The 24,546-nt window shown below is 45.5% G+C and overlaps 1 protein-coding gene across 2 annotated transcripts in view; it reads left to right on the forward strand.

Annotated features, from left to right (window-relative positions):
- Positions 1-24,546, forward strand: part of tspan4b (tetraspanin 4b) — a 53,591-nt gene that overhangs the window by 26,083 nt on the left and 2,962 nt on the right. For both annotated transcript variants that reach the window (XM_069909513.1, XM_069909514.1), the window contains 6 exons: positions 6,494-6,571; positions 9,712-9,903; positions 12,151-12,225; positions 14,390-14,491; positions 14,808-14,936; positions 21,832-21,915. In XM_069909513.1, coding sequence (XP_069765614.1) covers positions 6,494-6,571; positions 9,712-9,903; positions 12,151-12,225; positions 14,390-14,491; positions 14,808-14,936; positions 21,832-21,915 — 660 coding nt within the window. The remainder of the gene's footprint in view (positions 1-6,493; positions 6,572-9,711; positions 9,904-12,150; positions 12,226-14,389; positions 14,492-14,807; positions 14,937-21,831; positions 21,916-24,546) is intronic.

Below are 24,546 nucleotides of genomic sequence, written 5' to 3' on the forward strand. Positions count from 1 at the left end.
TAGTGAGGGATAAAATTGGACCCCTTGTAGATAGTGAGGGTAGGCTGAGTGAGAAGTCAGAGGAAATGGGGGAAATTTTGAATGATTTCTTTGCCTCGGTATTCACTAGGGAAAAAAATATTGAACCAGTTGAAGTAAAAAAAAGTAGTGGGGAGGTCATGAAGCCTATAAGGATAACCAAGGAGGTAGTGATGGCTGTGTTGAAAAAGATAAAGGTGGATAAAACTCCGGGACCGGACAAAATATTCCCAAGGACACTCAGGGAGGCTTGTGGACAGATAGTGGGGCCATTAACAGAAATATTTAGGATGTCACTGGTCACGGGGGTAGTGCCAAACAATTGGAGGGTGGCGCATGTGGTTCCGCTGTTTAAGAAAGGGTCCAAATGTAAACCTGGGAATTATAGGCCCGTGAGTCTGACATCTGTGGTGGGCAAGTTGATGGAAAGTGTTCTGAGGGATGGTATTTACAAATATTTGGAGGTACAGGGATTGATAGGGAGTAATCAGCGTGTTTTTTGTCAGGGGTAGATCATGCTTGACAAACCTGATTGAGTTTTTCGAGGGAGTTGCAAAAAAGGTTGATGAAGGGAAAGCTGTGGATGTTGTCTATTTAGACTTTAGTAAAGCTTTTGACAAAGTTCCTCACAGGAGGTTAGGAAAAAAGGTGGAGGCATTAGGTATAAATAAGGAGGTAGTGAAATGGATTCAGCAATGGTTGGATGGGAGGTGTCAGAGAGTAGTGGTAGAAAATTGTTTGTCCAATTGGAGGCCGGTGACTAGTGGAGTTCCTCAGGGATCTGTCCTGGGTCCACTATTGTTTGTTATATATATTAACGATCTGGAAGAAGGGGTGGAGAATTGGATAAGCAAGTTTGCGGATGATACAAAGATTGGTGGTGTTGTGGACAGTGAGGAAGATTACCGTAGATTAAAAGGTGATTTAGGAAGGCTGGAGGTGTAGGCTGAGAAATGGCTGATGGAATTTAATACAGATAAGTGTGAGGTGTTACATTTTGGAAAGGCAAATCTAAATAGGTCATATGCATTAAATGGTAGGCGATTGAGATGTGCAGAGCAACAAAGGGATTTAGGAGTGATGGTAAATAGTACCCTCAAGGCTGATACTCAGGTAGATGGTGTGGTGAAGAAGGCATTTGGAAAGTTGGCCTTCATAAATCGGAGTATTGAATTCAAGAGTAGGGAGGTTATGATGAAATTGTACAAGGCATTGGTGAGGCCAAATTTGGAGTACTGTGTACAGTTTTGGTCACCAAATTATAGGAAAGATATAAACAAAATAGAGAGAGTGCAGAGAAGGTTCACGAGAATGTTGACAGGATTTCAAGGTTTGAGTTACAGGGAAAGGTTGTGCAGACTAGGGCTTTTTGAGGGGGGGACGATAGAGGTGTTTAAGATTTTAAAAGGGAAAGACAGAGTAAATGTGGATTGGCATTTTCAATTAAGAGTGGGGGAGATTCAAACTAGAGGGCATGGTTTAAGATTGAAGGGGGAAAATTATAAGGGGAACATGAGGGGAAATTTCTTTACGCAAAGGGTGGTAGGGATGTGGAATGAGCTTCCGGCAGACGTGGTTGAGGCGGGATCGTTGGTTACATTTAAGGAAAGACTGGATAGTTACATGGAGAGGAGAGGACTGAAGGGGTATGGACCAGGTGCTGGTCAGTGGGACTAGGAGGGTGGGGATTTGTTACGGCATGGACTAGTAGGGCCGAACTGGCCTGTTCTGTGCTGTAAGTGGTTATATGGTCAGAATTAGAATTTATTGTCATGAGCAGGTTCTAGAAATTTGTTGTTTTGCGGCAATGTCATAAATAGTGGAAACACCTTACAACCATAAATAAAAACAATGCACAGAAAGTCAAAGTAAGGCAGTGGCTTTGGTTCATTGATCAACCAGAGGTGGGGGGTCATTGGATGGAGATTGACAGGTATTTAATTAGATAAGGATTACGGGGAGAAGGCTGGGGTGCAGGTATGAGTGGGAGGATGGATCAGCTCATGATTGGAAGGGCAGCGCAGACTAGCTGGGCCGATTGGCTTACTTCTGCTCTTATATCTTGTGTCCATCCCTCTTCAGATTCAGATTTATTGTCAGAGGATATACACGACATCACATACAAGATTCTTTTCCTGCGGGCCAGGCAGAATTACCACTTATTGGTAGTGCAAAAAAAACTGTACACAGCGTACACAAATAAAGAAATGTAAACAAACTGCGCAAACCAGTACGGACCTGAAGGGCCGACATGGCCTGTTTCTGTGCTGTAAACGGTTATATGGTTATATGGCAATACAGAGAGAGAGAGAAAAATAAGTCCAAAAGTAAGAGCCCTTAAATGAGTCCCTGATTGAGTTTGTCGTTGAGGAGTCCGATGGTGGAGGGGGAGCAGCTGTTCCTGAACCTGGTGGTGCGAGACTTGTGGCACCAATACCTCTTTCCTGATGGCAGCAGCGAGAACAGAGCGTGTGCTGGGTGGTGTGGATCCTTGATGATTGCTGCTGCCCTCCAACGGCAGCTTTCCCTATCGATGTTCTCAATGGTAGGGAGGGTTTTACTTCTGATGTCCTGGGCTGTGTCCACTACCTTTTGGAGGGTTTTATGCTCTAGAGTATTGGTGTCCCCATACCAGGCTGTGGTGCAGCTGGTCAGCAACTTTCCAGCACACCTTGGCAGTAGTTTGCCAGGGTTTCTGGTGTCATACCGAACCTTAGCAAACTCCTGAGGAAGTAGAGGTGCTGATGTGCTTTCTTCAAGATGCCATTGGTGTTTTGGGTCCATGAAAGATCCTCTGAGATAGTGACTCCCAAGAACTTAAACTTGCTCACCCTCTCCACCTCTGATCCCCTAATAATCACCCCAATGTTCTCTACAACCTTTTTATATCACCCCACATGCTCTCTATCCCTTATTACTGGCACTCTCTCACCTCTGTGAACCTCTGAAGGTTCTGCACTCCCTTGGCAGGCAGGAATAATGTTCTCTTAGACCAGAGTTGACCAAACTTAATTGGTTGTGGGCCACTTACAGAAAAAAATAAGGAGTCACAGGGCAAACAATATTAAGCCAGGCAGTTTTCAATCACCGTTGGTTCCTTTTACAGGCCATTTAAAGCCTGCACACATCCAACGGTAGTGGGACGGGGTGGTTGGACCCTATGGGGGACCAGTGGGACTTCGCTCCCCTCTCTCCACGGGTCTCCACCAGTGGCAGCGCTACTGATTTTTCCCTAATGGGCCACTTAAAAACGGGCAACAGATCCGGGGTCCATAGCTTGGCCTCCCCTGACTTGTACTGTCTTCTCTCAATCTTCTCATCAGTTCATAGACTCCGAGAAACACAAAGGCCACAGGTGATGGAAAGAGCGGCTGAAGGAACTTGGCAGGCCAGGCAGAATCCGTGGGTGGAAATAGTTTTTAAAAATTTAGACATACAGCCATTTCAGCCCAAGAACCCATGCCGCCCAATTAACCCCGGTACGTTTCGAACGGTAGGAGGAAACCAGAGCCCCTGGCGAAAACCCATGTAAACATGGGGAGAATGTACTAACTCCTTACAGACACCACAGGACTCGAACCCCAGTCCCGATTGTTGCCACTATAAAGGTGTTGCGCTAACCGCTACGCCCAACTCTGCCACCCGAGACTCAGATCTAAAGAGAACATAAGAAATAGTAGCAGGAGTTGGCCCTCCGGCCCGTCGAGCCTATTCCACCATTCAGTGAGATCACGGCTGATCTGATGATTGGCTCATCTCCACCGACCTGCCTTTTTCCCCCTATCCCTTAATTCCCCGACTATGTAAAAATCTATCCAACCTGGTCTTAAATATATTTATTGAGATCGCCTCCACTGTTTCAATGGGCAGCGAGTTCCACAGATTCCCCATCCTCTGGGAAAATCAGTTCCTCCTCATCTCCATCCTAAATTGACTACCCTGAATCTGCGTTCCTAGTTCTGGTCTCTCCCACCAATGGGTACAACTTACTTACCTCTGTCTTATCTATCCCTTTCATAATCTTTTATGTTTCTATGAGATCTCATTCTTCTTAATTCCAGCGAGTGCAGTACCAGACGACAATCTCTCCCTCATCTCTGAAATCAGCCTGGTGACCCTCCTCTGCACCGCCTCCAAAGCCAGTACATCCTTCCTCATGTAAGGAGACCAGAACTGCATGCAGTTCCCCAGATGCTCCATATTACATATATAAAGGGGGAAGGGTATAGAACACCCATGAGAGGTGGAGAGACAGGTAGAGCATATTCTTCCAGGACAGCTTTAAAACTAACATGGAAATCTACTTTTCCCAAATATCCCTTACCCAAAACTGCTCCGACTGTATCAATTCCTTCTTTACCTTTTTAATCTTTTCTCTATTTTGTTCTCTAACTTTTCTTCTCCTCCCCCCCCCCCCCCCCCCACACACACATGATCTCTCTCCCTGTATCTGCCTTCCCACCGCTCACACGTTCTATCCAATACCTTATCACCCTTGGCCTCTCCAACAGGTTCATTTTCCCTTTATTATCACCCCTCCCCTCCCCCCATCCCCTTTTTCTTTTGTCTCGATAAAGAATCCAGGTGCAAAATTTTGACGGACTATTTCTGTGGGACCTACTGAGTATCTCCAACATTCTTCGTTCTCTTCTGCAATTTTAGCCTTTCTTCCCCTTACCCTCCTCAGTTTGGCTCAATCCTTGGCATTCCTCACTCCTGTCTGATCCCAGCCCCCTCCTCCACCTTCCCCACCCCCTTCACCAACTCTGCCCCCCTCTCTACTCCCCTCCACCCCTCCCTCTACTCCAACCCTCCCTCTTCTCCACCCCTCCCTCTACTCCACCCCTCCCTCCTCCACCCCTTCCTCTACTCCATCGCCCCCCTCTAATCCCACTGCCCCTCACCCCCTCTCCCCACTTTCCCTTACCATCCCTCCCCATTCCCCTCACTCTCCCTCCTTTGCCACCATGTTGCTCTCTTTCCCCACCACCCCTCCTCTCTCCCTGAAGCCCCTCCATCTGCCAATTAACCTTCAGAAGTTCTCCCTTCCTGTCCCACCGATTATTTATAACTCCATCCACGATATCCACACTGTGCAAGCTGGTGGTGTCGCTGGTGAAGTCGCAGGCTGCAGGAACTAACAGTGGGCAGTGATTGTCAGGTGACTGCAGTCGGGAGAAGTGTGAGGTTATGATGCATTTGGTGAGGACACACAGTGTTGGGAACACACAGGAAATGCTCGTTCATTAAGTTGACAAGACAATTGCAAACTGGGAGTGCAAGTTCACGGATGCAAAATCTAAAAACTGCAGATTCAGGAAGAACAACAAAGCAGCATCAAAGGAGAGGGACACAAAACCATTGTTTCAGACTGATGATCTTTCACCAGACTGGGAAAAGTCAGAAATCAAGTTTTCAGTTGCTTTAGGTGGTGCAGAGAATGTCAATGAGCGGGTATAGATTAAGAGAAAATAAAGAGTAGTCAAAAAGACAGAGAACAGGGAGAGGACAGGCCTGCCCTGTGCCCACGGAGGGGTGGGCTCACCCCATGCCCACGGAGGGGTGGCCTCACACTGCACTCATCAAAGACAGGAGAGTTCACTGAGCCAACTTCTCTCCCTGAGACTATGTCTAAATTTATAATTTAAATATACAGCACAGTTACAGGCCTGTCCTGCCCATGAGCCCATGGTGCCCAAATATCATACGTTTTGAATGGTGGGAGACCACCAGAGAAAACCCATGCAGACACGGGGAAAACTCCTTACAGACAGCACCAGATTCATCGTTGTGACAGTGTTGCGCTAACTGCTACGCAAACCATGCCGCCCTAATCTCTCCAGCAGTTCCCCTTCTCTCCAGGAGTTCCCCCCCCTTCCAGGAAATCCCCCCTCTCCAGCAGCTCCCCCTCTCCAGCGGTTCCCTCCCTCTCTAGGGTTGCCAACCTCTCCAGGAGCTCCCACCTTTCCAGCGGTTCCCCCTTCTCCAGGGAAAACCCGCCAGGAGATCTGTGAGTGCTCCTTCCTTCAATGGCCTTCTGCGTATCTTTGGGAGTTCTCTCACTGTTCTTCCTTTGCTATTTCGATGGTTCTTCGCCGTGCAGGGTCTTGCGTCTCCATCCTTCTGCTCCACCGCGAGTTATCTTCAAGGCAGACCCACTTTGAAGATCCTCCTTCTCCTCACTTGACCAACACCTACCCCCCCTCCCCCCCCACCACCCTCTCACTCAATGTCACTGCTCATTGCCAGATTTTGGAATACTTGCAGTGCAAGGTTGCCGCTGTGCATTTTTTGCAATGCGTCAAGGAGTTCTTTGGCTCATGAAACAAAAGTGGCACAGGCTTTTGAAATGCAAGGTTGTTTTGTTTTGTGTGAGATTTACCCAGGGTCTGAACCCTGAAGTATAAGGTATCAGTGCAGAGGATTAAATATCGTGAACGTCTATCATTTCACTGTACCTTTCTCTTTCCTTTAGGTTAAAGAGTTCAACATGGGGAAAAATTGCCTGCAGTATATGAAATACTTGCTGTTCATCTTCAACCTTATCTTTTGGGTGAGCTATGTTTTGTTTTCAAAGTCTTTCCCCTCTCAATTTGAACCTATGTCCTCTCACCTTAAATGTGTGCCATCTAGGTGAAGACTTCTGTGCCCTGGGGGGAGGGGGGGCGGGGGGGAAACGAGGGTGATCAATGGTCTTCCACACAATTCCTGCAACATCTGTCCATGGCCCTCATGCACTGCCAAATCAAGGCCACCTGCAAATTGGAGGAACAACACCTTGTATTCTACCTCCCCAGTCTCCAACCAGACGGCATTAATGTGGACTTCTCTAATTTCCATCGACCTCCCCCACCGTCTCTCTCCTTCACTCATCCCTCTGTCTCCTGTCCTCTAACTCCCCATCCCTTCCTTGTCCAATCAGGAAAAGCCCTCTTCCCCCCCATCACTTCTCAGCTTCAAGTCAAGCCTATTGTCACCTGATTGTACAAGTACAGCCCGACGAAACAGCATTCTCCGGCCCTCAATGTGAACCCGCAGACTTAACATGCATACAGACAAACAATACATATACAAATAATTAAATAGATTTTGTTTTGTGCATATGAGAGTCCCAGATGGTTAGTGTGAACAGTTCCTTTGGTCTTTCTCTTCCACCCAGCTACCTGTAATCACCTATGACCTGTTAGCCTGTGCTCCTCCCCCCAACTTATTATTCAGGTATGCACCCATTTGAGCATGGTGCTGGTGAAGGACCCAGGCCCGAAACAATGACCGCCTTTTACTTTCACTGTCTCTATTCTCTGGCTTTTAGAAAATGCAGTGCCTGCACAGAAATTCCATTACCTGCAGGTGCATCTCTAAATCACTCCCCATCCTTTTTGAAATACATCCCATTTCCTTCTTCCTCACTGAATCCATATCCTGAAACTCCCTACCCAACAGCGGCACGGTTAGAGCAAAAGCATTATGGAACCAGCAACCCGGTTTCGAATCCAGCGCTGTCTGTAAGGAGTTTGTATGTTCTCCCCACGTCTTTCAGGTGCTCTAGTTTCCTCCCACCATTCAACAATCTTGTGGGGGGGTTTGTAGATTAATTGGGCTAGTATGGGCTCATGGGCCAGAAGGCCTGTTAAGCTGTATCTCTTTTTTAAAAAGCAGCATAGTCGGTTCACACTCACTAGAAAGACCAGGGTAATTGAAGAAGTCAGCTCACCACCTTCTTCCAGGGTTAATTTAGGGATGAATAATAAATCTTGGTTTTGTCCCAAACCTGAAGCTTGAATGAATAAATATTTAAAAATATCACTTTAGTGGCATTGTGACAGGAACCTGGACATGCACCAAGGTGAAAGACCCTTCTGGGTGGAACTAGGCTAGTGGTTCTCAACCTTTCTCTTTCCACTCACATCCCACTTTAAGTATTCCCTAGGCCATCGGTGCTCTGTGATTAGTAAGGGATTGCTTGAGTGGAAAGAAAAAGTTTGAAAACCACTGTTTTAATTGTCCCTCATTGACTTGTTATGTGCATGGTTTCAGAACTCCAAAGGAAATGGGCCAATGACAATTCTTCTCAAGTAAAATATTTCAGTAACAATTGGGTCTGGAGCAGTGATTCTCAACCCTCCCTTCCACTCACATACCACCTTCAGCAATCCCTTACTAATCACAGAGCACCGATGGCATCAGGATTACTTAAATTGGGATGTGAGTGGAAAGAAAAAGGTTGAGAACCAGTGAATTAGGCCAAGTCCTAGGGAAAAAAAAAGTAAACAATTCCCACAGGTCCCAGAGCTGTTCCTGTTGGGAAATATGGACATAAGGCTAAAGATGAAGCGGTCCAAATTCCAAATCCAATTTGTAATGATCGCATTGGCAGTGTCCAGGAAGTGCATAATGGTTTGCTGGAAATCTGACTCTCACTTTGGCATTGTGCGCTGGAATATGGAAATGCAAAGCTGGGTTCCCCTGAAGAAAATTACCCACAACCTGAGGAAAAAATATAAGATTTTCCTAAAAATTTGGCAGGCATATTTAAATTTTATAGGAACACAGTTATAGCATGGATCTGCGTATCTCGCTGACATGCCCTCCCCGTCTATCCTTTTACTGAGGGAGGGGTGGGGAGGGGTCCATTCCATTCCCAATCAAGTAAAGTCAAGAGAAATGTGACAAATCCCTGATGTGTCCCTTTGTTGCAGGTGTCTTGAATGCTGGGCATAACTGTGGTTTCCTGAGTGTGGGGGAGGGGGGAGGGGGAAATGGTTCAGATTTTGTATAGAATTGATTACTGGAAACTGAGTTTGAGTCTGAAAATTTATAAATAAAATATTTTAAAAATAATCTCACTTTAACCTCCATTGGCAGTCATTACTGTAACAAGAAAGAAATCAAATAAAATTTTGTTTTCTAATCTGTGGTTGACAGGGAATGGTGCCCATTTAACTACAAGTTAAAGAATGCAAACATACATGTATAAATTATGCCTTGTCTTGTTCACTTCCTTGTGCCGCTGAGGGCTCGTCTTTGGGCTCCTGTACCTTTTCCCCGATGGGAGCAGAGTCAAGAGGGTGGTGGGGGCGGTTGGGTCTTTGAGGATAGAGGCTGCCCTTTTATGACACCGCCTCATGTCGAAGTCCTCGAAGGAGTGAAGTCTACTGGCCCTTACTGCCCAGGAAAAATGCTTAATGTTTTCTTAAAAGCTGATCATTCAGTAGTACAAGAGACTGTAAAGTCTGAGAAAGTTGTCATTTTTACTGAAACTTTGATGTTGCTGTGAAGTTATCCAAAGATACGGTACTCAGAGGACAAGTACAATACATGGTATTTTTAAAAATATATTTTAATAAGAGATGCTGAAGTGGTGAACGCGGGCTCAATTTTAACATTTAAGAAGGATTTGGACAGGTTCGTGGATGGGAGAGGTATGGAGGCTAGGGACTAGGTGCAGGTCAGTGGGACGAGGCTCAAACTAGAAGGGCCTAAGGGGCCTGTTTCTGTTCTAATGGATCCTAAGATCTGGTATGCTCTCCCGCAAACTCTCCCCTACTCCTCCAATCCTACCTCTAAAACAGACCAAATGTTTGATTGCCTGCCCTAATATTTCCCATGACCCTCAGCATCCATTTTTTATTCGCTGTTGAACCCGTGGAGTTCCGATGGGATATTTACCATGTGTGTTGTCTTCCCATACAGCTTGGAGGATGTGGCATTCTGGGAGTTGGAGTGTGGCTGGTGGTAACACAGGGGAACTTTGTGACTCTGTCCTCGTCCTTTCCGTCCCTCACCGTCGCCAATTTCTTCATTGCCGCGGGGTCGGTGATCATGATTGTTGGATTTCTGGGCTGCCTCGGAGCTGTGATTGAGAACCGCTGCCTGCTGCTGAGCGTGAGTAAGGGGTTACATCGAGCTTTACACTAAGGGTGGCCCTCCACCGCAGTTCCGAAGGGGTGTTGCACTGTCAGAGCTGCCTTCTTTCAGATGAGGAAAGACTGACTCAGGTCGGTGTGATGACACTCTGGTGGTGAAGTGGACGGCTCGGAGGACTTTCAAAGCTTGCAGAGGAATCTGGATCAGCTGGAAAAATGGGCTGCAAAGTGTTAGATATTGGAAGGACTAACCAAGGTAGAACATACCTGGTAAACTGTAGGGCACTGAGGAGTGCGGTAGAACAGAGGGATCTGGGAATACAGCTACACAATTCCCTGAAAGTGGCATCACAGGTAGATAGTATCATAAAAAGAGCTTTTAGCACATTGTCTTTCATAAATCAAAGTACTGATTATGGGAGTTTGGACATATGGTAAAGTTGCTTAGTGGGTTATATAAAAAGGGATGATGAGTCAGCAAAAAGGATGGAGATTGGAAACTTGGCTGCACTAACAACAACCGCACTCAATATCACCAAAACCAAGCAGCTGATTGTTGACTTCAGGAAGGGAAAGCCAGAGGTGGACGATCCAGTGATCACTGGGGGATCAGAGGTGTAGAGGGTGATTAAATTTAAGTTCTTGGGAGTCACTATCTCGGAGGATCTTTCCTGGATCCGACACACTAATGGCATCGTGAAGAAAGCATGTCAGCGTCTCTACTTCCTCAGGAGTTTGCAGAGGTTTGGCATGACACCAGAAACCCTGGCATAGTTCTACAGAGGAGTGGTGGAAAGTGTGCTGGCCATCTGCATCGTGGTCTGGGATGCCATGTATGTACTCTGACAATACCCTGACGTTAAGCCCTCCAAAAGGTGGTAGATACAGCCCAGGACATCACAGACCAAACCCTCCCACCGTCAAGAATATCTATGGGGAACGCTGCCGTCGGGGAGCAGCAGCGATCATCAAGGATCTACACCACCCACTCTGTTCTCGCTGCTGCCATCAGGAAAGAGGTATCGGTGCCACAGGACTCGCACCACCAGGTTCAGGAAGAGCTGCTCCCCCTTCACCATCAGACTCCTCAACAACAAACTCAATCAGGGACTAATTTAAGGACTCTTACTTGTGCACTTTATTCTTTTTTTCTCTCTCCCTCTATTGCACAGTCAGTTCATTTACATTTATTTATTTGTTTACATATATACGTATCTTCTTGAGGACCATAGTTTTGCACTACCAATGTGGTAATTTTGCCTCACCCAAAGGAAAATGCATCTCAAGGTTGTATGTGATGCCATGTATGTACTCTGACAATAAATCTGAACTTTGAACATCGGAGAGGCCAAATGGGAGTATTATGGGCAGTTTTGATCATCTAACTACAGGAAAGATATCAATAAGACTGAAAGATTTACTAGGATGTTGCCAGGACTTCAGGAACTGAGTCATAGGGAAAAGTTAAATAGGTTACGACTTTATTCCCAGGACTATTGGAGAACAAGGGGAAATTTGATGGAGGTATTGAAAATTGTGAGGGTCATAGACAGAGTAAGTGCAAGCTGGCTTTTACCAGTGAGGTTGGGGGAGACAAGAACTCGAGGACATGGGTTAAGTGAATAGTGAGATGCTTAAAGGGAACATGAGAGAGAATGTCAGCATGGAGTGAGCTGAAGGGGTGAACGCGGGCTCAATTTTCACATTTGAGGAAAATTTAGACAGGTACATGGATGGGAGGGGTATGGAGGGCTATGAATTGGGTGCAGATCAGTGGAACTAGATGGGCCAAAGGGCCTGTTTGTGTGCTGTAATGTTCTGTGGTTCAATGGAAACAACAAATTACATGATTCTAAAGAGGAGCAGAGAAGTTCTGCATTTTGCATTCCATCATGGGCTGCTTGCCATGTGATGGTAGCTAAGTTATTGAACTAGGAACTTAATTTTAATTTAATTTAATTTAGACAGACAGCACGGTAACAGGGCCTTCGGCCCATGAGCCTGTGCCAGCTAAATAGCCCAGTTAACCTCCAGCCCCATATGTTTTGAAGGCTCTGACAGCTCAGTGGTTAGAGCACCGGTCTTGTAAACCAGGGGTCGTGGGTTTGTTCCTCGCTGGGGCCTCATTTCTGTGTGGTGACTCTCTGCTTTATGGTAGACAAAAGTTAAAGAATTTCATGTATGCGACATTCTAAATCTAGCATTATGTGACAATAATGGAACCTTTACCTTAACCCCCCCCCGTTGATCTTTCTCTTTCCCGTAGTTTTTCGTGGTCCTCCTGATCATCTTCCTCCTCGAAATGGTTGTTGGAATCTTATTCCTGTGCTGCCAGGATGCCGTAAGTATGGATTTCAGGAATTCTGTCCATATGATTGCTTCTGCCATAACACATTAATGTCAATGTTCTTGACTTCCCAAACTCAAAGACTGATATTCCAGAATACTAATATCCCTGGAAGAAGGGCTCAGGCCCAAAACATCGGTGATATATCTTTACCTCATATGGACGTTGTGAGACCTGCTGAGATCCTCCAGCATTTCTCTGAGCTTTAATGTTCTCAATCGACTTTTCTTCCTTCTAAAAGACGCTGTGAGACCTGCTGTGATCCTCCAGCATTTCTCTGAGCTTTAATGTTCTAAATCGACTTTTCTTCCTTCTAAAAGACTCTGTGAGACCTGCTGAGATCCTCCAGCATTTCTCTGAGCTTTAATGTTCTAAATCGACTTTTCTTCCTTCTAAAAGACTCTGTGAGACCTGCTGAGATCCTCCAGCATTTCTCTGGGCTTTAATGTTCTAAATCGACTTTTCTTCCTTCTAAAAGACGCTGTGAGACCTGCTGAGATCCTCCAGCATTTCTCTGAGCTTTAATGTTCTAAATCAACTTTTCTTCCTTCTAAAAGACGCTGTGAGACCTGCTGTGATCCTCCAGCATTTCTCTGAGCTTTAATGTTCTAAATCGACTTTTCTTCCTTCTAAAAGACTCTGTGAGACCTGCTGAGATCCTCCAGCATTTCTCTGGGCTTTAATGTTCTAAATCGACTTTTCTTCCTTCTAAAAGACGCTGTGAGACCTGCTGAGATCCTCCAGCATTTCTCTGAGCTTTAATGTTCTAAATCGATTTTTCTTCCTTCTAAAAGATGAAAGCTGAACTAATATTAGTTTGCAAACTAATGACGGATGGTGTCGATTCAGGCAAATACTGCGTACATCGATGAGAGGTGGCTTAATAGAGGTATATAAGATTGAGAGGGGCTTCGATAGGGTGGACAGCCAGCATCTTCTCTCCTGATTTGACAATAGCAAATACCAGAGCTCGCAGATTTAAAGTGAGTGGAGGAAAGTTCAGGAGAGGGATTTTTTTTTAAACTCAGGTGCCTGGAACAAATTGCTGGGGCTGATGGTGGAGGGTGGTACAATAGGGACATTCAAAAGACTCTTAGATGGGCATCTGAATATTGGATAAATAGATTATGGGATTGCTGTGGTGTAGATTTCCTTAGGTCGATACAACATTTTGAGCTGAAGGGCCTGGACTGTGCTATAATGTTCTATTAATCTGATCAACTGCTGTGACTGTGGTGATCAAGGGGAGAGTGAGATCTGATTCCCAAGGAGCAAATGACCCAAAAGTGCTGGAGTTTCTCCAGTAAAAACTCAGCGCTGGAGAAACTCAGCAGGTCAAAGATAAAGATGCATAATTAATGTTCTAAGTTTGAGCCCTTCATCAACGTAAGAACAAAATGTAGAATGGTGCCCAAACAGAAAGGTGTAGGGGTAGGAGCACAGGCCCACAGGTGGATGGGGGGAGGGCACAGCACCGAACGGGGGAGGAGGGATGGCTACGTGAATGGAGAGGGAAGGGGGGTGGAGAGCTGGAGGAAAGTGGGATGGGGAAGAGAGGGAGAACGGGGAGTGGGCAAGCAGAAACTGGAGAGGTCGACGTTAATGCCATCTGGTTGGGGAGTGCTCAGTTGGAAAATTAGGTGTTGCTCCTCCAATTTACGGGTGGTTTGACAGGACACGAAGCCATGGACAGATATGCCAACAGGTGGGGGGTGGGGGGGTGGGGTCACAGAATTGAAGTGGTTGGCCACTGAGTGAACCCTGTCGCTGATGCAGGGAGACCGAAGGTGCTCGGAGATGTATTGCCCAGTCTGCGCCCAGCCGAGAATCTTTGACAGTCCAATGTAGAGAAGGCCGCAATGGGAGCACCGGATGCAGTAGACGTGTTGCTAAACTTGGAAGGACTGTTTAAATGTTGGGAGGGAGGAGGCGTGGGTGCAAGTGTGGCATTCTTGCGGCTGCAGGGGAAGGTGCCAAGGGGGCGATTGGTGGGAAGGGATGAGGGAGACATGGAGAGAGAGCGGTCCCTACAGAAGGCAGAGCTGGGAGGAAAGGGGAAGATGTGTCTGGCGGTGGGATCACATTGTAGAGTTTCTCCAGTTCGTAAGTGTAGTTCAACTGATTGATTACCAGTGATTTTCTCCTGTCTTAATCCTAGATTAATCAATATGCAAAGAAAGAGCTGAAAAGAGGACTTCAGTTCTACAACACATCTGGAAATAGCGATCTGACTAATGGTTGGGACATTGTGCAGACAGATGTGAGTTTAATTTAGACCTACAGCACGGGAACAGGCCCTTTCGGGCCTCAAGCCCTTGCTGTCCAAATATACCCAATTGACCTACCACCCCGGTAAGTTTTGCATGGTGGGAGGAAACTGGAGCACCCAGAAGCGACGTGGGGAGACCATACAAACTCCTTACATTTAGCCGCAGAATTCGACCCCCGGTTCCAATCGCTGGTGCTCCGGTAGCATGGCGCTCACCGTACCGCCCCGCATCAGACACCCCCTGTTGGCAATGTCAGTTGTTGGGATGTGAAAATGACCCAGTGTGTGCATTTCTTCCTCTGCATAGTTCCGGTGCTGTGGGGTTTTTGGTTATGACGACTGGTTTTCTGCCTTGAATGAGAGGAAAGTGCCCATTTCCTGCTGCTTCAAACTGGTCAGCGACTGCTCGAGCATTCCTGATATCTGGTGGAAAGATGTGAGTCCATTGTTAAAATAATTTGCAGTAGAATATATGTTTTGTCACAGACCTCCGCCCCCACCCCAAAATAAGATCTCTGCTCTCCGCCAGTTGATGGCAGAAGGAATATAATGTGGAAAAATGTGAAGCCAAACACTTCCATGTACAGTACAGAGAAGGTGAGTATCCTTCAAATTATGAGAGTCGGCAGAGATATTTTTGATTTTAAATATTTAGACGTACGGCAGGGTAACAGGCCATTTCGGCCCATGAGTCCGTGCCATCCAATCTACACCCATTAACCCTGGTATGTCTTGAATGGTGGGAGGAAACCGGAGCCCCCCCCGGGGGAAAACCCACGCAGACACGGGGAGACCATGCAAACTCCTTACAGACCAGCGCAGGATTCAAGCCCTGATCCCGATCGTTGGTGCTGTGACTGCATTGTGCTAACCACCCATTACTCTCGCGCGCAAGTCGCTGAAAACTAACGCGCAGATCCAGCGAGAAATTAGGAAGGTGAAAAGGATGGGTTTCAAGGGTTATGGGCCAGACGCAGGCAGCTGGGACTAGTGTGGGTGGGACATTTTGGACAGTGTGGGCATGTTGGGCCAAAGGGCCAGTTTCCATACTCTTAAGACTCTTGGAAATGGTAAACTGGTGTTCGTCTCTCCTTGTATTCCTTACAAGGAATAATTTCCTTAGTCAGAGGGTCGTGAGTCTGTGGAAGTGAGGTTGTTGGGTGTATTTAAGGCAGAGATTGACAGGTATTTGATTAGTCAGGGCATCAAGATTTGTGGGGAGGAGAATGGATCAGCTCATAATTAAAATGGTGGAGCAGACTCAATGGGCCTACTTCTGCTCCCATGTCTTGTGACATCCAGATCCTCCTGACATAAAGTTTATTTGCCTTCATTCTTGGAGGATTTGAGTATTAAAGTGAAGGTGTCATATTTAAATTCTAAAGGGCCTTGTTGAGATTGCACTTTTTTGTTCAATTTTGAATTTAAAAAAAATACAGTGAAGATGATGAAGACCCCAAAACCCAGCAGCAATAGAAATTCACCAAGACATATGGTTACTTAAACAAAAGTTGCTTTTAATTTTCTTTAAACATAATAACAGGATCAAACTTTTACTTATTACTATTAACTTAACGTAACTCAACCCCCTTCTAATTCTAAGCGCATGTGTATTTAATGTGTATATGTTCAGGAAAGTTCTTTGTTTCACAGTCTAATCATTCACTTTTCACTTCTCCAAGTTCTCCAGTATCAGGAAATTCTCATACTGTGCTCTGAATTTAACATTTGTGAATTTTCACCAGGCTCTAGTGCTTAAAGGTAAATGGTTACCACTCAGGAACGTTCTTGTTGGTTTCAGAGAGAGATTTATTGCTCGTTGGACACACAAACTGATTTCCTCCAATCAGCCACATCAGTGCCTTGCCAAAGAAACTTTCCCCATCGTGGGTTTTCCAAATGATAACCTCTTCTTCCAGGTCACCACAGAGTTCCTCTTGTTTCCCTTATTTCAGGAGAAATACTCTAGCCAGCCATTTCCTCTTGTAAGGACTACAAGGGTTTTGAACAGGCCTGCCAGCCTGCCATGTGTCAATTGGTACTGTAGAACTGACCTCTCTCTCTCTAAAAGAATCCAGTTTGTTCTTTCCTCTCTCTCAGCTTGTAAAAACCAAAACTTCTTGCTGGACTCCAAACCCAATCTTTTAAATATCTTTATCAGCACTTGAGCCTGGTCTTTTCATTTGCACTTGCTTTTGAAGTCTTTGCAAAATCACTGGTGCCTGAATGCCTGGCTTCAGCAAAGTTCTTGCATTTTCAATGAGATGTGAAGTATAAGTATCTGTTTGTGAAGTGACCTACACGAAACCCCCACAATCTATCTCTTTTAAAGTAGTATATATATATAACATGACCCATAACATTTGGTTATCTAGATATGCCATTGTCAACCTTTTTTTTAAGGCTATAGCCCTCTTAGAACTTGGCTCTTTGTTCACAGGCGCCCTTTCTTGTGAAGCAGTCAAGTTTAGTTGGTTTCTCCCATACTTCTCGCCTATCCTCCTATATACCTTGGGTTCCCCTTTTAAGGATTTCAGTCCATAGTTTCCCCCCCCCCCGCCTTAAATGTGCTGTGGCCCCCAGAGGTGCCTTTGTGGCCTCCATTGAGAATGGCTGATTTAGATAGTAGATTTGTTGAATGAGGACAATTGTGTCTCTGCTCTAAGATTTAGAAGAAAGCAACGTACAAAACTCCTGACATGATGGCTTGGGTGTCTAGACCAGGTGGTCAGGCTAAGGAGCCTGGATCAGAATAAAGGAGAGGGCCATTTAGGAGAAACCTCTTCACTAAGATCAAGTGCAAGTTTATTCCAGTGAAACCCCTGGTATCCAGCACATATGGGGATTGGTAGATGCTGGATAAGTGTATTTTCCGGTTGCTTGAGATTGCGTGTTGCATGAATTGGCGAACTAACGGCGAGCTGCACCAATTTTAAACCTCTGTATTTTTTTTACCTATTCCGCAATCTTTTTTTTGGCATGAGGCTGCCGATTGCTTGAATTTCAGATAACGGGTTTTACTGTATCATTGTGCATCTCCTTCTTTGACTTGGCTTCGCGGATGAAGATTTATGGAGGGGGTAAATGTCCACGTCAGCTGCAGGCTCGTTTGTGGCTGACAAGTCCGATGCGGGACAAGCAGACACGGTTGCAGCGGTTGCAGGGGAAAATTGGTTGGTTGGGGTTGGGTGTTGGGTTTTTCCTCCTTTGCCTTTTGTCAGTGAGGTGGGCTCTGCGGTCTTCTTCAAAGGAGGTTGCTGCCCGCCAAACTGTGAGGCGCCAAGATGCACGGTTTGAGGTGATATCAGCCCACTGGCGGTGGTCAATGTGGCAGGCACCAAGAGATTTCTTTAGGCAGTCCTTGTACCTTTTCTTTGGTGCACCTCTGTCACGGTGGCCAGTGGAGAGCTCGCCATATAACACGATCTTGGGAAGGCGATGGTCCTCCATTCTGGAGGACACATGTGCATCTACAACCTGATGAAACAGCGTCCCTCCAGACCATGGTGCACACATGCAAGTACACAGTCATCACATAAATAATCACCTCTAAATATTTGGATGATTGTCTCAAAGCCTGTGGGAAGAAGCTATTTCCTAGACCAATGGTCCCGATTTTGATGTTCCTGCACCTCCTTCCTGATGGTTAGTGGGTCAGAAATACTGTGCGCTGGAGGGAAAGGGTCTTCTAATAATTCCTTGAGGTCTATTTAAACCTAATAGGCCCATGGAAGAAAAGGAGACCCCACTAATACTCTTGGCTCTTTTATTGGTCCTCCAATAGAGACTTCTTCTGTGTCAGGTGCAAAAAAATGTATAAAAATTGTTTTTCTCTGTTTACCCTGCTCAGTCAAAACCAAGTTCACTGCTTTTCTGGAATTCTCCAACCATGGAGGCGACCTCAGTAAACATATTTAAGACCAGGTTTTTTGCATAGTCGGGGAATTAAGGGAAATGGGGAAAAGGCAGGTCGGCGGAGATGAGCCCATCATCAGTTCAGCCATGTTCCCATTGAATGGTGGAGCAGGCTCGACGGGCCGGATGGCCAACTCCCGCTCCTGTTTCTTGTGTTCTGGATATGTGGGCAGTTCTGGGAAATGGCACTGAGGCAAGGGATCCGTCCTGTCTTGAACTAACGTCAGAACATGCTTGCACGGCCAGACGGTCCTATTCCTTCTCCTGTTCTTGTTGATCCCCATCTTTATTTGCTCCACTACTGGCGCCCACACTGAAAACTGGAAGATGCAAAATTCTGTGGTTGAAATAAAAACACAAGAGGCTGGAGAAACTCAGCAGGTCAAGCAATGCCTTTTATGCAGTAAAGGTAGAGATTATATAGCTGACGTTTCGGGCTTGAGCCCTTCATCGAAGTACGAAAACTATTACAGATGAGAAAGCCTTCAAGCTTTTGAAATTTAACAAGCTCCTGTCTCGTCTATAAGTACTGCTCCGCTTGGTGTCCAGGACTAAATCAATCTTGGCTTTGAATGAACTCAGTAGCCGCTTTCATATGCCTTCTCCGCCAAGAATGCACCTGCAGAAGCGGATTCAGACCTATGGAATGGTCGTTCAGGTGGCAGCGCTAAAAGCCACCTGAAAGGGACAGCTACACGGGAGGCACCTCGGAGCACTCTCCGGCCCCTGACCCTTCATGCTATCAGCGCTGGGCTGGCTGCCCCTTCCCTGACACCCTGCACTGGGGCACAGGGACAGTGGGTAGGAGGGCTGTCAGGCATTTGCCAGCTGATTGTCAACCCCTTAGCAGCTGCTTTCAGGAGGCTGCATTCAGGTACCGGGGGGGGTGGAACGGGGGGGGGGGGGGGACACCTCAGTGCTCTGGCGATTATCCCTCTCAGAGGAGGGTTGGAAAGAGTGCCTCGGAGGTTTTTCAGGTGGCCTTCCGACAGCCACATAGGGGTAGAATAGGTGGCTTTACATCGGGGTATTTTGGCCACTTGAAAGTGCCTAGTGACTGAGTGTCTGCAGCCAATTGAGGTAGGGGATTCCATTGATTTACAGTCCTCTCTATGGAGACATTTTTCACCTCAGACTTAAATGGCCAATCCTTACCTTGACACCATTGGCTTCACTCTAACCTTGTCCAGCTCGACTGTTTCCGTCGGTCATTTGCCTCAGAATCAGTATTGTCATGAACATGTCCCTAACCCTAATGCAAACTGACTTACATAATAAATTTAAAATAGTGCAAGAGGAAGGTATGGTCAAAGTAAGGCAGTTGCCTTTGTTCATTCAGGAAGAAACTGTCCCTGTGCTGCTGGGTGCTTGTCTTCAGGCTCCTGTACCTTTTTATTCCCCGATGATAGCAAAGTGAAGAGGGAATGGCTTGGCTGGTGGGGGCCTTTGAGGATAAGCCTGCTTTCTTAAGACATTGTACCACCAATCAACCTCATTCAGACAGAGAATCATGATTAATAGGCTTTAATTACCTTAAAGCAGTGGTGAGCTTGTGGACTGGTGTTGTAATAGGTTAAATGAGTGACTGAAGCAGAGGTTCTCCACCTTTTTCTTTCCACTCACATCCCACTTTAAGTAATCCCTATGCCATCAGTGCTCTGTGATTAGTAAAGGATTGCTTAAGGTATTGTTGTTCCCGTTTCCTTTTTACAGTGAAAACATCCATCTGATACTGTTGGATCCCATTTATTTAACTGCAATTTGGACATGTGAGAAAGTGAAAAAATTTTGGGAAGATCTAAACCAGATATTAAATAAAATCACAAAAAGCAATATACCAAAAAACCCAGAGATCTTCCTCCTAAGTAATATAAGAAATAAAGAATTTGGACTCGATTTGGATGGAGCACAAAAAAGATTTGTTATGATAGCCCTAGCTGTAGCAAAAAAATGTATTATGTCAACCTGGAAATTAGAAGACAACTTGAGAATACAACAATGGTATATAGAAATAAATAAATGTATTCCTTTAGAAAAAATAACATATAATTTAAGAAATAACATCACAATATTCAAACAAATATGGGAGCCATACATGAAATACAATAGAGAAATCCTACCATGGACCTCCACCACCTAAAATGACAGAAGGAGAAGACAACGAAATGAACTGACTCAGTATATAAAAGTAAAAATAAAAATTTCTTGTTTATTTTTATTGTGATGACATTGTTTAACGGGTTTAATGTATCTTATAGATTGAACTTTAAATAAATGGGATGGGGGTGAGGGAGGGAGGGAAGGGAGGGGGGAAAAGGGGAGAAAATGACTCTATGTATATTCAAGAGAAAAAAATGTCTGTATGTATTTTGGTCAGTATAGTTTATAGTGTGAAAAATAAAAAAATTTAAAAAAAAAGAAAAAAGGATTGCCACCAATCCATGGTGGTATGTGGGTGGAAAGAAAAAGTTTGAAAACCACTGTTTTAATCGTCCCTAATTGACTCGTTATGTGCACGGTTTCAGAACTTCAAAGGAAATGGGCCAAGGACAATTTTTTTTCAAGCCAAATATCTCAGTAACAATTCCCTTCCCACCCACATCCCACCTTAAGCAATCCCTTACTAATCACAGAGCACCTGTGGCCTAGGGATTACTGGAAGTGGGATGTGAGTGGAAAGAAAAAGGTGGAGAACCACTGCCTTAAAGTGTCAGCACAGCTTGCATGTTGCTGGCCCGGTTCCAAGGCAGGTACTGAGGGAGGGGTTTGGGTGTAACAGCCTTTATGGGGAGGAATCACAGGTTCAGGGGGGCAAGCAAGTCCATGCAGCACATATATACATCAATACACATAGTGGTAGCACCACAGACACAGCTTCTGGTGTCTGTGATGATGCAGGCTCTCTGGAGATTTTTTCCTTCCCTGAGCATCTGTACCAATGATGCAAGCAGCCAGAATGCACTCCACAGTCCACCTGTAGAAGTTTTCGAGAGTCCTCGGTGACGTACCGAATCTCCTTAAACTCCTTACAAAGTGTAGCCGCTGGCGAGCCTTCTTCATAATGGCATCGACATGCTCCCCTTCTTGCTTTTCTCTCTGATCTGTGCCTTTACCTCTCCCACTTTTGTCCAGTGGCATCTTCCGGCCCACCTCATACTTCCCATTGCACCTTCCCTCTTTAATCCAGACCTGAAATATTGACTCAGTGACACATGGTCTTGAATTCATAGCAACCGTTCTTATTCAAGGGACCAGTTGCTCAGCCGGAATTTTCAGGACAGAAGTAGAAGTAAAACGTGGCTGTTCACCGATATTACTATTCAGCTCGGCCTACACGTAGTGTTCATTTTAAGTCGCAAAACAATGTGTGTCACAGTTTGCTCAGGGGTTTAACATGATTTTCTTTCTGTCCGCAGCCATGCTACGACAAAGTTATCAAGTGGCTGAAGGAGAACATTGTGGCTATCTGCATCTTTGGACTTTGCATCCCAGTGCTACAGGTACAGTACTTTATGGAATGATCAGTGAGCATTACATTTTAAATTTAGACCTACAGCAGGAAAATGGGCCCTTCTGGTCCACGAGCCCGTGCCGTCCAATGACACCCATTTGACCTACAGCACCCCCCCCCCCCCCCCCCCGTATGTGGACAGGATTCGAAGGGGATGCTTTGGTTTCCTCCCACCCTTCTAAACATACAGAGGAAACCCACGCAGACACGCGGAGAATGTGCAAACTCCTTACAGACTGCGCCGGATTTGGATCCCGGTCGATACCACCGGAATAGCATTGCGCTGACCACTACGCAAATCCTGCTGTGTTGTATCAATGTCCTGCACCATGGTTTTCTGATCCACGTGTAGAAATGGTGAGCTTGCGGTGTTGTAATAGGTTAAATGAGTGACTGAAGCAGAGGTTCTCCACCTTTTTCTTTCCACTCACATCCCACTTTAAGTAATCCCTATGCCATGAGTGCTCTGTGATTAGTAAGGGATTGCTTAAGGTGGGATGTGGGTGGAAAGAAAAAGTGTGAAAACCACTGATTTAATCGTCCCTAACTGACTCGTTATGTGCATGGTTTCATAACTCCAAAGGAAAAGAGCCAATAACAATTTTTCTCAAGCAAAATATTTCAATAACAATTGGGTCTAGAGCAGTGGTTCTCAACCTTCCCTTCCCATTCACATCCCACCTTATGCAATCACTTATTAATCACAGAGCACCGATGGCCTAGTGCACATAACGAGTCAATTAGAACAGTGGTTTTCAAACTTTTTCTTTCCACCCACATCCCACCTTAAGCAATCGCTTACTAATCAAAGAGCACTTGTGGCACAAGGATTACTTAAAGTGGCATGTGAGTGGAAATGTGAGGTTGAGAGCCACTGGTGAAGTGGTTAGCACAAAGTTGTTACGGTGCAAGCAATTGGGACCGGGGTTCAAATCCGGTGGTGTCTGTCAGGAATATGTATGTTCTCCCTGTGTCTGTGTGGGTTTTCCCGGGGGAGGGGGGAATTCTGATTTTCTCTCATTGTTCAAAACATATCGGGGGTTGTATGGGTGGCATGGGGTCACCGGAGAGTCATCATTGCAGTGAGAGTGGATGGAGAGAAAGTTTGTGCTGCTTTGTTGGTGTCAGTGCCAGTCAGGCAGGCTGTATTCTCCTGGTGGTGTTATGTTTCTTGACTTACTGGACCCATCTTCTGCACACACTTCCTTAGAAATTAGCCCAATGCTGTTACAGCGCCAGCGACGGATTCAAATCTGGTGCTGTCTGTAAGGAGTGTGACTAAACTTTCTAAAAAAAAAGTCTCAGTGTCAACTGATTCATTCTGCCTAGTTCTTCAATAATAGTAAAAACCTAATCTGCCTCACCAATCTGACGTCCTGAATTCTAGGTTTCTTGAATCCTACAGCATTGAGGTTGACGCTGAACTGACCTTTGACATGCTCCAGAAATACAACGAGAACAGCTACACAATTCTGTGGCTACAAGACCAGACCGGGGGGTGGATATTCCATGACAAACAAGACTAGTCAACAAAGATTTTGCTTCCTGAACATTTTTGGATGTATTTTGTACGTTTTGGGCAGCTGATCACGTAAATCCCCTGAATATTTCCCATCACCCACCGTATTTTAGATAAAACACATTTGTGTGAATCATCCAGCTGACTGACTACATGCTTCAAGCCGACAAAACCATGAAGTGCAACGTGTTGTTGAAAATACATTTTCTGCGTTCACACGTGGACTGATCCCGGTGCCATCAGGGATGAACACGGTGAAACGTTTCACCAGGACGTCGCGACCATGGAAAAGTGTTATCAGGGCAACTGGAATCCGTCAGTCCAACTATTGTTGGACACTGACATGAGAGGCATCAGATGCTGAGTACAAACAAAAATCAACAGCAAAACATTTTTAGGTCTGTTGACGCAATGTGTCAGCCTCGTAATGTGATTAAACATGCTAAATTCAAAAAAAGTTCATTGAATGTTTCGCCAACTTCCTACATGATACAGCAAATCTGAAATGATCCTTGTGTTCAGATTGAAATTGTCTATCATAATCCCCAATTTTTTCAGGAAGCAAACATTTTGGGGGAAAAAAAATTGATCACCTGAAACCTCAAAGTCGCTCCACCTTTTATGAAATACATCAGGAGTGTAACAGAATACTCTCTACTCCTCTAGATAAGTAAAGCTCCAATTACACTCAAGAATTCAATACAAAGCTGCCTTCCTGATTGGCAATGGAACCATTCACACCACCCATTGTAGATGCAGTGTATGTTGTCAACAAAGTACCCTTGCTCCACTCTCCAGGCCTATTCTAGCAACATCTCCCAAATTCACCATCAGTACAACAGTACAAGCAAGATTTTTCAAATTTATTTACAAACAGAAAGCCCTTCAAAGTCTCTTCATCGCCTTAGTGTCATATCCATACATTTCTATCACTGAACGCTATTACATTCAGTTCTGTTGACACCATTACCACCACTGTGGTACCCTGTTGTTACTCCCCTCTGTTGTTTGAGTCTCAACCTCTCAATAGCTGGTGACTGAAGGACCCTAGACGATTGTCCCTCCCCAGAGCTGTAGCCTGGGATGTGCTGACATCTCCTT

The sequence above is a fragment of the Narcine bancroftii genome, chromosome 13 (genome assembly GCF_036971445.1).
Source record: "Narcine bancroftii isolate sNarBan1 chromosome 13, sNarBan1.hap1, whole genome shotgun sequence".
Classification (NCBI taxonomy): Eukaryota; Metazoa; Chordata; class Chondrichthyes; order Torpediniformes; family Narcinidae; genus Narcine; species Narcine bancroftii.